The following is a 13,391-nucleotide window of genomic DNA, read 5'->3' as shown; positions in this document are numbered from 1 at the left end:
TGTGTGCACACTAACCGATAGTGATTGATGCTCTGTCATTCCCAGATATGTCTGACTACTACCAGTTTGAAGTGAGTCCCCTTGCGGACTTCAGCTTTACAGTCACCTTCCAGCACCCACTAACGGACAGCATGGCCTGCGGTAAGCTCTCTCTCCACTACACAGTATGATCCACTTTATTTATCTTATATAGATTTATATTGCACCGTAATCCAAGGTGCTTTTAAAACAGTTATACAATTGTATGTAAGATGATAGTGGTTAAAATAAAGAGTGAGGTTATTACAAGTGGTGGTGTAGTTGTGGTGACAGGAGGATAGGTGGGAGTAGTTAAAGGAGGGATTGGGGTAGGCCTGGTCGTAGCTTGGTGGGGGCAGGGAGAAGCAGTTGTAAGATGGGCATTGTGTGAGAGGCTAAACATTATCCGGACTGCGGCATTTTGTCTGTTGGAGAGGAGTAAAGGCGTAGGCAGGAAGGCCGAGAAGAAGAGAGTTGCAATAGTCAAGTTGAGTTATACATTTAGCAGATTTTTCCTGTGATATGTATCTAGATCATTGATCCGTGACTGTGTGTGCATATACCATGCTTGTAGACATTTTAAAATGTTTGCTCTACGAATGTCCTTTATTTTTCTCTTCAGTGGAAAACTGCGTAAGTGTCCATTTCTAACAGGTTTCACTCAATTACCTTAAGCCATAAGATGTAAGCATATCTATGAATGCAAACATTACGCATGCATTTAAAATAAATGTTTGCTTTTTGGCCATAAACCTGTTTTAAGATATATAGTAAGATTTGGGTTCTTGGTATTTTGTTCTGTAACAAATATACTTAATTAAAACTTTCGTGAGAATATATATTTCAGGAAATAGACTCGGGGAGGCCCTCATCCAGCAGTGGATTGATCATGGGTGACGATGATGATGTATTCTGTCCACATGATGTCATGAACCGTTGACATTTCCTGTTGTAACTGAAATCGAAAAATGTACCACTGTCAAAGTATGGAAGATTACATTAAGTCACTTTTATTATGCTCGTTTTAGCCAGGAAAGCCTCACTGAGTATAACGGCTCTTTCAGGAGGGTCCTGCCACGTTTTCACAGTAGGGGTGATGATTTGTATGTAGATTACAATTGAGTAATTTGCAGGTAATATTTAACACAGCACGCAATTTCCTCCTCTTGCGAATTATATCACGCGATCTTTAATGTCCATTGTGAACCAGGCAGAGTGTATTTTCACGCTTAATACAAATCCAGGTTTAATCAGAGCAGCTGCTGGATTCCAACATTGTCTGCAATAAGCGGCGAATGCACTGCCGCGAGGTCACATCACTGCTCCTTTAATACTTCACTGACAAATTATGTGGAGCAACCTTAAATCTTCTGCTAAAAGAAATGTAAAGCAGTCGGTAGCGTACAACGCTGCCAGTGCTAGTAGTACGATTGTGCCAACACAGTCCCCATACATCGTACTTGAATTGCCCCTTGTTGGTGATGAATACAGTCGTGGTTGATGTGACGGAGAGCTGGCAGCCATGCTGCACAGTGCACACCGGGCTACTCGACCCCCCCATCTGCCCCGACCTCTACCTAACCAGGGTCATTCAGAGGCAAGTGCCACGGCATATCGTCAACCCTCTTCGTCAAAGTGTCCTGTCACCACTTACCACTACGTGAACGAAGGTGTCAATTGCGATAGATTTCATGTACAATTCTTTTTAGGGTTGGATTTGGCCATAGTACAAAAATTCACACGTTAAGTAAAAATAAATGATAAAAACATACTTTTCCTGAAGAAGACCAGCTGGCTGTACTGATGAGATGTTTTCTTTTACTCTCTTGGCAACAGACAGTATTCCTATTGTGTTACTTTTCTTGATGTGTACGTCCATAAAACACCACAAGTCAGTTTGGACATTTTGTCAATTATAGATATAAAAAAACCACTGATCTAATGCAAAGCTTATTTTGAAGCTCATTTTCACCAACTGTTAGACTCCTTTGAATCCTGGCTTTGTGCAGTAATCACGTAATGGAATAAGTGCGTTGACGTACGGGGTGACTTAAAAAGGGTAGCGAGTGCAGCATGTGTTTTGATATCGCTTCCACAAAATTACGAATACCCTTGTGAGTACATTTTAGTTATTCATTAACAAATGTTAAAAACAAATCTTAATTACAATTTTACGAATGGTCATGTTTATTATTGGCACTACGCTCTATAACGCAGTCTCGTTACACTTTGGAAGTTTACAAGAAATTATTCCCTGTGGCAAAATGGATGGTACTTTCCAATAAATCCTTAGAAAAAGCCATCATATCCAGATTTATTTGACCAAACAAGAGAAGAAGATTCATATTTGGTGACGATTATATTTGTGGAGTCACGGACTTACATTTTGGCTTTGAGTAGTTAATTGAAAGCGATAACATTTTTAAAATGGGGCTTTGTGCAACTGGTCTTAAGGCTGCTCTTGTCCCTCTACCCTCTTCAGGTGCCTGTCCGTGCCAGTGGCCATGCGAGCAATGAACAGGAAGGCACTTGAGATCCAGGCATCTGCGCCCGAGCTGCAGTCCCGGCCGGAGACTGCGTCAGTGCTGGCCGCCATGGCCTCAAACTTGAGCGCAACGTTGGAGAACCTGGCTCGCCGCTCGCCTGAATGCATCCCCCCACCTCCAGTTCCCGGTGGCACCCCCCCGATGCACTATAACAGCACAGCCACCGGACATACATCCACCCCCGAGTTTGCAAATACACAATCTGCCGCATACTCTGGCTCTGCGTGTCCTGCCTTTCCTACCGGCATGCACTCTCACAACCAAAACCATCTTCACCAACAGAGCAAGGCCGTCGTTCACGGAGGGCACCAGCAAGAGTCTTTACTGTCACTTAGTGATGTGGATCTTTGCAAGGTGGCACAAAACCCAATCCTAACGAGCCTCCTACAAGTGACGGGTGGGCTGGGTGTGGCACCTGCTCTGGGCACTCAGCAGCAGCAGCCCCACAATGCGCAAACGCCCTCACCGACCTTACCCACCAACACAAAAAACCATCCTATGCTGTTCAACCTACTTAAGGACTTCTCATCTCCTTACTCTGGGTCTGACCGGCCAAGTAGTCACAATACTGCAAGCCCACCCAAATTAGAAGTGTCGGGTGGGGTCTCGAAGTCCAGAAAAAAGTGGCGGTCCCGCTCGCACACGTCCCCGAGAGACCAGAATGAAGAGTTTCCAAATGAACTGTGCTCAATGGATATGGAAACAAATACCGAGATATTCGACATGAATGTTGATGGCACGGAAATGGAGCGGCAAGAAAGCGACAGTGGTGGTGACACGGACTTTCCGAGCTCACCTTGTGCTCACAAGCCTGGCTCTCTTGCACGTAGCTCCCCGTGTGCACGAAGATCAACGCCACCATTGTCACATGTGCACCTTCCCTTGCCTGGCTTTTCCATAAACTCGCCCCATCCTGCACAGCAGCAGCAGCAGCAGCCGGTCTCCTCCCTGCCTCTACCACCTTACACCAGTAGCCCTCATCCAGCCTTGACATATCCAGGTGTTTCTCAAGCTACAAACCAGTTGCAGCAAGGGTTGGCCAACATGGTTGCCAATGTACCAGATTATCTCTCCGAGATACCACTGCGTCCTCTGAGCGACACCCAAGGAGAATCTGCACATGTTCCTTCCAGCCACGTCAGACTTTCATCTCCTCTTGGTATTGGCGTTGCTCACCTGCCACTTGATGGGACAGAAAAAGGAAGTAATTTGCTTGCAAAGTGTTTAGCGCAATGTGGGTCAGTGTCAACATGGGATTGGCAAACAGTGAGGGAAAAGGACAGTTGCATGTCTCCTGCAGAAAATGTGCCGAGGACTGAAACCTTACCTCTTGACGCAGAGGGGTTTGAGGGGCCGAGCACAGCCACAACGACATTCACGGATCCCTCCCAGTTCCTATCAGGGGCTGGAAGTGGCGGAGATGAAGATTCTCAATCTTTCCCTGAAGCACTCGATTTTAACAGCGACGCACTTAACAATGCAGAACCCGACGGCAGCTTCATGGACAACTTGCTTGATTCAAACTCTCAAGGCGGTGAGAACGAGGAGAAAGGGCTAGTTTTCGGTGTGTCGGTCACAAAGGCAGAAACGCAAGCATTCACCAGTGCCGATGGCAGTAGTAGGGTGGAGGTGGCCACCGGTGGCTCTCAGTCAGCAGTCAGTGTCTCTCACTTGGACTTTAGCACTGCATCGGGTTCAACATCTGGACAGGAAAGTAAGGTGTTCAATATTTCGTCTGAATCTACACCCACAGGGCATTTAAAAACGGAGATGACTCAGAGTTCAAAGGATTCTGGCAAGGTCACGGAGAAGTCGTCCACACCCAGTACAAACAAAGCAAACATAGGCAGCATTCAACGTGGTGGCAGCAATTACGATGGAAAAGGAATGAAACGCAGCCGCTCCTCTTTACCTGATGCTAAAGCAAAAGATAAAGTGCTAAAGCACAGGCGCCTGGATGGGGACGGCAAATCCATGTCACACAGCATGGCCACGTGTCGCTCGTTAACTCCACCAGCAAACATTGGCAGTGAAAAGTCACCTTTGACACTTCCAGGTCGCTCACAGACCCCTCCTGCTAGCTCGGCCCCACGCATCCCAAAACTTACCATCCAACGCTCGGCTGGCGGCTTGACTGTAAGCAAGACTTCACACAGTGGCTCCAGCGGCAGCAGCAAGCCTGGCACTCCACATATCTCTTCCTCCTCACCACTCAGGCAAAATGTAGGCAGTAAAGTCCCCTCTCAGTCTGGTCCAGCTTTTTCCACTGCTACAGCACGGGGGCAGCCTGGAGTGAGACTGTCCTCTCAGAGCTCCTCTCCTCGCCAGGGCGGTCCTCAAATTAAAGTCAAAACCAGCAGTGGCGGAGGCAACACCAAATCAGGCACAGGAAGTTCTGGGAACAAACCTGGTCCCGTATCACACGTAGCCACGGGCAGCAATAACGGTAGAGGTTCTGTGTTTGTGTCGTCATCGCATGGGAGCAGCGGCAGGACTGCGCAGATGGCAGGAAAGGGTTTATCCCATTCATTGCCAACAAAGCAAGGTTTCTTGCAGAAGCAAGGCAGCGGACCCGTAAGCTACGGAGGTGGTAGCAAACTTGTCAAAATGAAACCTATAGTAAAACCCTCTACCTCTGCATCATTGTCTACAAAGCAAACCTCCTCTCCGTCCCGATCCAAAATCCCCATGACGTCCGACCACTCTGCCGCTGTGAAACACACCCCTAACATTGCCAAGAGCCCCAAAATCCGTGTGCTCAACACTTCTCCAGCCTCAAGTGCCAATGGTGGCTCAATTGCGAACCCAGAATCCAAGCCGTTATCTTTTACAACTACATCGCAGCCAATCAAGTCAGGCTTTGCTTCCCAGGTGCCAAGCGGGGGGTCCTCACCTGTACCGTCAGTCGGGGGAGGTAGCTCCAGCAAGGTTGGGAAGTCATCAATTCGCCAACGTAAGCCCTCTCTAACAGCTGTGATTGACAAGCTAAAAAACGGGGTCACAGCAACTGGGGCTGGATTGGGAGGGGCAGAAGAATGTGTGGATTCAAAGCCAAGTGAAGATACTGCTCCAAGTTCCTCTCGAGCACAGCCAGCTAATGGTGGCCCTGCACAAACAGTACCGAGCTCTGCACCACAGAGAATTTCACCATTTAACGTTTCTGTCAGCAAATCTGACCCACACAAGCGCAAGGAGGTTGAGAGGGAGGTCAAGTCGAAAGTGGTGCTGGGATCTGCATCTTTGTCGACAGCATCTACTGACGGTCTCAAAAAGACTTTGGAACCAAAGGTCGGGAGTAGTGGCAGCAGCAGTGTTGGGAAGATAATCATCTCAAAGCCTGATGGCGAAGGGTCTCCGAGCATCAAAAACAAACCGCCGACTTCAAAATCTGTGGACAGTACCAACCAAGCAACCAAGCAGGGACCGGCGAGTTTGAAACAAGCGTATGGATCACATTTTATTTCTGAAAGTTCTACCCCCAAAATGGACCGGCCCTCGCCAAGTTGCATCAAATCGCCAGCATACCCACAGCCAGCAGGTGACAGCTGCAGTGAGTCCGAGTCAAGCTCCACATACGACAGCCTGAGTTCAGAGGATGGAGGCAATTTGCTCATCGACCTGTCGGGAGAGCGACCTTCTAAGAGCAATAAGAAAAGGAGAAACAAAGAGGTCAGCCGTGCACAAGATCAAGAAAAACTACTGCACCATAGCACACAACCAGAAAACTACCCCAAGTCTCCTCTTCTCAGTGAACAGCCTCCGTTATCCAACCTGTCTTTCAGATCAGGGTCTGGTACCTCGCAGCAGCCGAGCCCATGCGTGATAGATGATGATCTTATGAATGAAGCTTTAATTGGCAGCTCTACGTGAAGTTATAAGCTATAGCCTAAGTAAAAGCACTGTGCAAACCCCCCCTTTTTAATCCTACTCTCCAATATTTATGTGGGTAATACTGTGTAGCACTTAAAATGTAAAATAGTTAAATGGAAAAGTCCAACTGATGTTAGGAAGATTTTTATTTTTACACCTTTGGACACTAAGTGTGAAAAGGCCTTGTAAATTAGCTTGGTTTTTAATTAAACCCTGAGCACTTTTGCTAGTTTCCCTATACACATGCAGTAGTTAGGCTCGTTTACATGACAGGCATTTGAGTAGTGAACATGCGTCCTCATTCCAGTACCACTATGCATTGCTGCATGGTTTACAAGGTGTGGTGTGTGAGTTTTCAAGGTTCAGCTGTGTTTAAAAGTTATGCCTCAGTTTTGTTGGAAGACAACGTAAAAAAATGTATTTTAATGAATGTTTATATTTGTATGCATAAATAAACTATATTGTAATTACACATAAATTAAAGCTATGTTTGTTACTGTGATAAGAAATGTCGCAATGTTTTCATATAGATCTGTTTAACGATGCATTTGAGACTTGACATTTGAGGATTTTCCAATTAATTTTTATTGCTTTTCGCATTTAAACTTGGCACATTTTCAGTGTTAATGTATATTTGATTATATTTATACTCCGAATTTTACGGTAGATATGGCAAATCACACAATTTCAGTTCCAAACTTGCTCGAAACAAAATGACTGCTTCACAACCTGTCGCCAATAAAAAAAAAAGTCCGATGTGGAAAAAAAAAACACCCGGCTCTTTTCACTCATGCAGTCTTGGAGAGCTGTATCACAAGAATATAAAAAACACAATGTCCATCTAATTAATGTTTTACACTTCAGTATTGTTTAATATGTTCAATTACCACGTGTGAGAGAGAACATCCTATGTTGTCCATTGTCCTATTCGCATTTAATTTCCAATATGTTCACACAAGATCAGTGCAATATTGTCTCGAGTCAGTCCAGCTTGGCCCAGCAGTGCTTCACACCTCTCGCGTAGCTGCTGCAATCTCATCTGCAATTCATTCCATCCAACGCTCCCATTGCAATTGTGGACAGATGCCAGCTCACTTTTACAGAAATCCAGAGGTTCGCACTCATTTTTGTTCTCTTCAGAGTATGCATCCATGCCTTGTGTCCGCGAGGGGTCGGCAAAGCCACTGCCCACTACTGGTGGACAATCCACATCGCGTGCTGCAGATTGTATGTCCATGCTCTCTAGGGCCTCGCCCAGGTCGTCAGCATCCATGGTGCCATCGCACTCTGCACCAAGGCACGCCATCATGGTCTGTCCCAACTCGCTAAACGCAGCCTGCAGTTCCTTGAGCTCTCTCCTTGTGTCCGAGGCACCAGCGTTCTGATCGTTCCACGACTCCAGCGCTCTGCAATGTGTACGCATCTTCCACTTGGTAAACAGCACAACCAGGTACATGTACTCTAGAACACAAGCCATCATTACAGTCCGCAGCATTGGTGAACTTGAGCAGACTGAGTGCCCCCCCTGCTGAATGCTCAGCTACTCTTATTGTTTAAAGTTTTACATTAAACGTATGCTCCCCCCATGCCACAATTTTAATAGGGTAAAGCTATAGGTATGCATGTTGTCTTTAAATTGATGCAATTGTTTTCAATGACGATTAGACAATGTAATTGTAACATAACTGCATAATGACCATTGTGTTGACCACAATGTGATGAGTTTAGTGGTGATTGCAGAATCAGTGATTGTGATGGTCAGTGTGATATATGATGATTGAGACCATTACTTTACAATAATGATGTGATCGTGATGATTTAGGATTAATGTGTTAGTTTTGTGATTGACTACCATGTCATCATGACCGAGTATTGTTGAAGACTGACGCACAAAGAAGCATGGAGGGATGCATGCTTGGAATTATTGAGCCAGAAAAGAACACGTGGATTAGACAACATACGAAAGTGATGAGACGTCATGACTTTAGAAAATACAGGGGGACTCCTCTACTTACTAACGAGTTAAGTTCCAGAGGTCTGTCCGTAAGTCGATTTTTTCGTGAATTCAAATTGATGTAATCATATCGTACGCTATGTACACTAAGCGCGGGGAATGGCTTTAACACATTCCCGCGGAGGGAGCTGGTAGGAACGTTGAGTTGCTCGGTCAACATCCAGGGTCAACATCCAGGGTCAACGACGGCGTGGTGTATTCCGCAAATATGCCCGACTGTGAGGGCGGGCACAAGCCGGCGTGAGTAGGTTAAACGTTGAGTTTTATAAGAGCACCAGGGGGTGACCAGCCCCTCGCCACCCAGCCCCACACTCCCCACCCAGCACCTCCCCACCCAGCCCCTCCCTGTACGAAGGACACAATAATCCCCTGTGGGCTGGTGTAACCAGGAGGTTCCTACCAGTAAAAGTTGCATAATCTCCTGTAAATGCCACTGGTTCTTCATGTCCTGCAAATGTAGATGCCACACTGCCATCTTTTGCACGGCGGTTGACCTTACGACTGGACATGGGGCAAGTTTATTCCCATCTCTGAAAGTTCCTAAGTCAGATGTTCGTAAGTAGAGGAGTCCCTGGTAAGTGGGATTGTGTTGGACAAGATTTACAATGGACTCGCAGCCAAAGGATGTCCAAAGTCGAGACGGAGAAATCACAGAAGCTCACATACTTGATGCACCGCAACACCTTTGGATAGCGTCAGATAGCGATGGGGTCGGGAGGCCTTCAAGCAGCGGATTTATCATGACCGATTATGATGATCTGACCGTGATGATGAAGATGACTGCGCGGCATTTACCGTAGCGCCCCACTCAGCTGCCACGTGTGAAACGCCCTCTCGACCGCTCGGCCGAAGCCCAGGTTGAAGCCGTTCTGCAGGGCGGCCTCCTTGCCTTGCTCCAGGCCGGCCACGTAGCCCTCCTGCAGGGAGTTGTTCAAGTTCATTGATTAGGTATAATAGCCCTGTGAGCCATTCGGCTCTTGAATCGGGTGCAACCGCAAAAAACGAAAACATGAACAAGAAAACATCTTAAAGTGACTATGTGACTATGCAAACAGAAAATCCAAGAAAAGACAGCAAAATATTGCAGAAAAAGCACCATACACCAACGCTGTGTGCAAACATCCCAGTGGGATGCAAGTCAAACAACAACAACTACAAGACAACTTAGATTAAGGCCACCAGTCTAACTCTGTGCTACAACAAACAAACATGGCCAAACCAAAAAAACTTTTCGAAAATCACAAAAATAAAGCCATAAAAGCAATGAAACAGTGATCATAGGAACTGTGACCGAATTTTCGCAATAAACGACGAACATGTACCACCAAAACCCTGCAGCCATAGCTGGCTGCATGAGTCACTCCACAACAGCAGGAGCATCAGTCGGGAGTATCAACATTTTTCAATGCACCTTTAAGATCAGCACACTAAATCAAAACACATATTCTTTGCAGCGATCATCCGGAGCGAAATATTGTATTTTAGGCCACTGAATTGAGGGAGGATATGAGGAGGTGGTGGTGGGGGGTTAGGCAACCGCCTGTGAACAACACCGAGAGAGACACGAGAGAACCACGTGGGTGCCACCAAAACTTAAAAAGTCAACAACAAAACTAAAAGGGGGAATGTAGAGCACTGTAGATGGAGGTTATGGGTTTGTAGATGGAAGAGTTTGTGCTCGGGACTAGTTGGTTAAAGGTTTGAGGTAGGTATAGTGCTAGTGACTGATCGGCTAAATGGTGTGGTTATAAGCCATTGGTAGAGATAATACTCCTGTGGCTGGTTCACGAGCTGGTTATGGCGAGTCGAGATGCTTGTTGTAGGATTCGGGGTAAGATGACTGTGTGGCAGAGGTCGCAAACGGGTTTTGATTCCTTACCAGTGCCCGCACCCGGCCGCACCAGGGTCGCAAACAGGTACCCGTACCCGGCTGGGTACGGGTAGCCGGGTATCGGGTAGGGTACGGGTATCGGGTACCCGATTGCGACCTCTGCTGTGTGGATGCCTAATTGTTTAGAGTTATGGCTAGGACTACTTATCTGGCTGGCTAGTTGGTGAGGCCAAAAACAATACAGATACCAATTGGAACGACATGGCTATCATTACTGTATGGCTGGCTACTTGGTTAGGGTTAGAATGACTTGTCTGTCTGACTAGTTAGTTAGGGTTATAATGACTTGTCTGACTAGTTAGTTAGGGTTAGAATGACTTGTCTGTCTGTCTGACTAACTAGTTGGTTAGGGTTAGAATGACTTGTCTGTCTGTCTGACTAGTTAGTTAGGGTTAGAATGACTTGTCTGTCTGACTAGTTAGTTAGGGTTAGAAAGACTTGTCTGTCTGACTAGTTAGTTAGGGTTATAATGACTTGTCTGGCTGACTAGTTAGAGTTAGAATGACTTGTCTGTCTAACTAGTTAGTTAGGGTTAGAATGACTTGTCTGTCTGTCTGACTAGTTAATTAGGGTTAGAATGACTTGTCTGTCTGTCTGACTAGTTAATTAGGGTTAGAATGACTTGTCTGTCTGTCTGACTGACTAGTTGGTTATGGTTAGAATGACTTGTCTGTCTGTCTTGACTAGTTAGTTAGGGTTAGAATGACTTGTCTGTCTGTCTGACTAGTTAGTTAGGGTTAGAATGACTTGTCTGTCTGACTGACTAGTTGGTTAGGGTTAGAATGACTTGTCTGTCTGTCTGACTAGTTAGTTAGGGTTAGAATGACTTGTCTGTCTGACTAGTTAGTTAGGGTTATAATGACTTGTCTGGCTGACTAGTTAGAGTTAGAATGACTTGTCTGTCTGTCTAACTAGTTAGTTAGGGTTAGAATGACTTGTCTGTCTGTCTGACTGACTAGTTAGTTAGGGTTAGAATGACTTGTCTGTCTGTCTGACTAGTTAATTAGGGTTAGAATGACTTGTCTGTCTGTCTGACTAGTTAATTAGGGTTAGAATTACTTGTCTGTCTGTCTGTCTGACTAGTTGGTTAGGGTTAGAATGACTTGTCTGTCTGTCTGACTAGTTAGTTAGGGTTAGAATGACTTGTCTGTCTGACTAGTTAGTTAGGGTTATAATGACTTGTCTGGCTGACTAGTTAGAGTTAGAATGACTTGTCTGTCTGTCTAACTAGTTAGTTAGGGTTAGAATGACTTGCCTGTCTGTCTGACTGACTAGTTAGTTAGGGTTAGAATGACTTGGCTGTCTGTCTGACTAGTTAATTAGGGTTAGAATGACTTGTCTGTCTGTCTGACTAGTTAATTAGGGTTAGAATGACTTGTCTGTCTGACTGGCTAGTTAGTTAGGGTTAGAATGACTTGTCTGTCTGACTAGTTAGGGTTAGAATGACTTGTCTGTCTGCCTGTCTGACTAGTTAGTTAGGGTTAGAATGACTTGTCTGTCTGTCTGACTAGTTAGTTAGTGTTATAATGACTTGTCTGACTAGTTGGTTAGGGTTAGAATGACTTGTCTGTCTGTCTGACTAGTTAGTTAGAGTTAGAATGACTTGTCTGTCTGTCTGACTAGTTAGTTAGTTAGTGTTATAATGACTTGTCTGACTAGTTGGTTAGGGTTAGAATGACTTGTCTGTCTGTCTGACTAGTTAGTTAGTGTTATAATGACTTGTCTGACTAGTTGGTTAGGGTTAGAATGACTCGTCTGTCTGTCTGACTAGTCAGTTAGTTAGGGTTAGAATGACATGTCTGTCTGTCTGACTAGTTAGTTAGGGTTAGAATGACATGTCTGTCTGTCTGACTAGTTAGTTAGTTAGTGTTAGAATGACTTGTCTGTCTGGCTGACTAGTTAGTTAGGGTTAGAATGACTTGTCTGTCTGACTAGTTAGTTAGGGTTATAATGACATGTCTGTCTGACTAGTTAGTTAGTTTTATAATGACTTGTCTGTCTGGCTGACTAGTTAGTTAGGGTTAGAATGACTTGTCTGTCTGTCTGACTAGTTGGTTAGGGTTAGAATGACTTGTCTGTCTGGCTAGTTAGTTAGTGTTATAATGACGTGTCTGTCTGTCTGACTAGTTAGTTAGTGTTATAATGACTTGTCTGTCTGACTGACTAGTTAGTTAGTGTTATAATGACTTGTCTGACTAGTTGGTTAGGGTTAGAATGACTCGTCTGTCTGACTAGTCAGTTAGTTAGGGTTAGAATGACATGTCTGTCTGTCTGACTAGTTAGTTAGTGTTAGAATGACTTGTCTGTCTGGCTGACTAGTTAGTTAGGGTTAGAATGACTTGTCTGTCTGACTAGTTAGTTAGGGTTATAATGACATGTCTGTCTGTCTGACTAGTTAGTTAGTGTTATAATGACTTGTCTGTCTGGCTGACTAGTTAGTTAGGGTTAGAATGACTTGTCTGTCTGTCTGACTAGTTGGTTAGGGTTAGAATGACTTGTCTGTCTGGCTAGTTAGTTAGTGTTATAATGACGTGTCTGTCTGTCTGACTAGTTAGTTAGTGTTATAATGACTTGTCTGTCTGACTGACTAGTTAGTTAGTGTTAGTAATCGTGCCTAGCCGGCTGAGGCTAGGGGGCCATCTGACCCCGCTGACCCCGCGGTCTCCCCGCTCCGCGTCCCTTGGGCCACGACTCCCCACGGAGCCCCACGGCGGCGTCTCCCTTCGGCGATGGCTCGGGTCGTCCTCTTCGCGACGAGGGGGTTCCTGTTGGGAGGACACGGGGGAGGAAAGACACAACACCCCCCCCCCCCCTTCGTCACCTTCTCTCTTTTCGCCATGAGGCCTCGCCACTCCAACAGCCTCACGTCCCGCTCGTCCCCCTCTTCATCGAACACGGGGTCCTCATCGGGCTCTGGGGTCCCGGAATGCCGAGTCCAAGCCATGGATGGTGGGGTGGGGCGGGGAGCAACACCGGGATACGCCTGGGTTTGTGGGGATAGCGGAGGGATGGGGGAGTGTTGTCTGTGTGCGTTGTCTGTGTGTCGCGGTGT

General features: G+C 45.9%; 2 protein-coding genes across 2 annotated transcripts in view; one reads left to right on the top strand and one right to left on the bottom strand.

Annotated features, from left to right (window-relative positions):
- The window catches only part of MED1 (mediator complex subunit 1), a 25,529-nt gene extending 18,362 nt beyond the window's left edge, over positions 1 to 7,167 (top strand). Inside the window, exons 15-17 of the mRNA XM_061557107.1 lie at positions 46 to 141; positions 1,510 to 1,615; positions 2,501 to 7,167. Of these exons, the coding sequence (XP_061413091.1) occupies positions 46 to 141; positions 1,510 to 1,615; positions 2,501 to 6,434 (4,136 nt within the window). The 3' untranslated portion in view covers positions 6,435 to 7,167. The remainder of the gene's footprint in view (positions 1 to 45; positions 142 to 1,509; positions 1,616 to 2,500) is intronic.
- YAE1 (YAE1 maturation factor of ABCE1) lies at positions 7,002 to 13,391 on the bottom strand. The gene is made up of 3 exons (XM_061557108.1): positions 13,161 to 13,391; positions 9,244 to 9,365; positions 7,002 to 7,840 (listed from the first exon to the last, which is right to left on the bottom strand). Exons 1-3 carry the CDS (start codon positions 13,281 to 13,283, stop codon positions 7,369 to 7,371), a joined length of 717 nt encoding a protein of 238 aa, XP_061413092.1. The 5' UTR covers positions 13,284 to 13,391; the 3' UTR covers positions 7,002 to 7,368.

The sequence above is a fragment of the Lethenteron reissneri genome, chromosome 23 (genome assembly GCF_015708825.2).
Source record: "Lethenteron reissneri isolate LAM-NWPU_2019-01 chromosome 23, ASM1570882v1, whole genome shotgun sequence".
Lineage (NCBI taxonomy): Eukaryota > Metazoa > Chordata > Hyperoartia > Petromyzontiformes > Petromyzontidae > Lethenteron > Lethenteron reissneri.
Note: the sequence above shows the minus strand (reverse complement) of the source record. Positions and strands in the feature narration are given on the sequence as shown.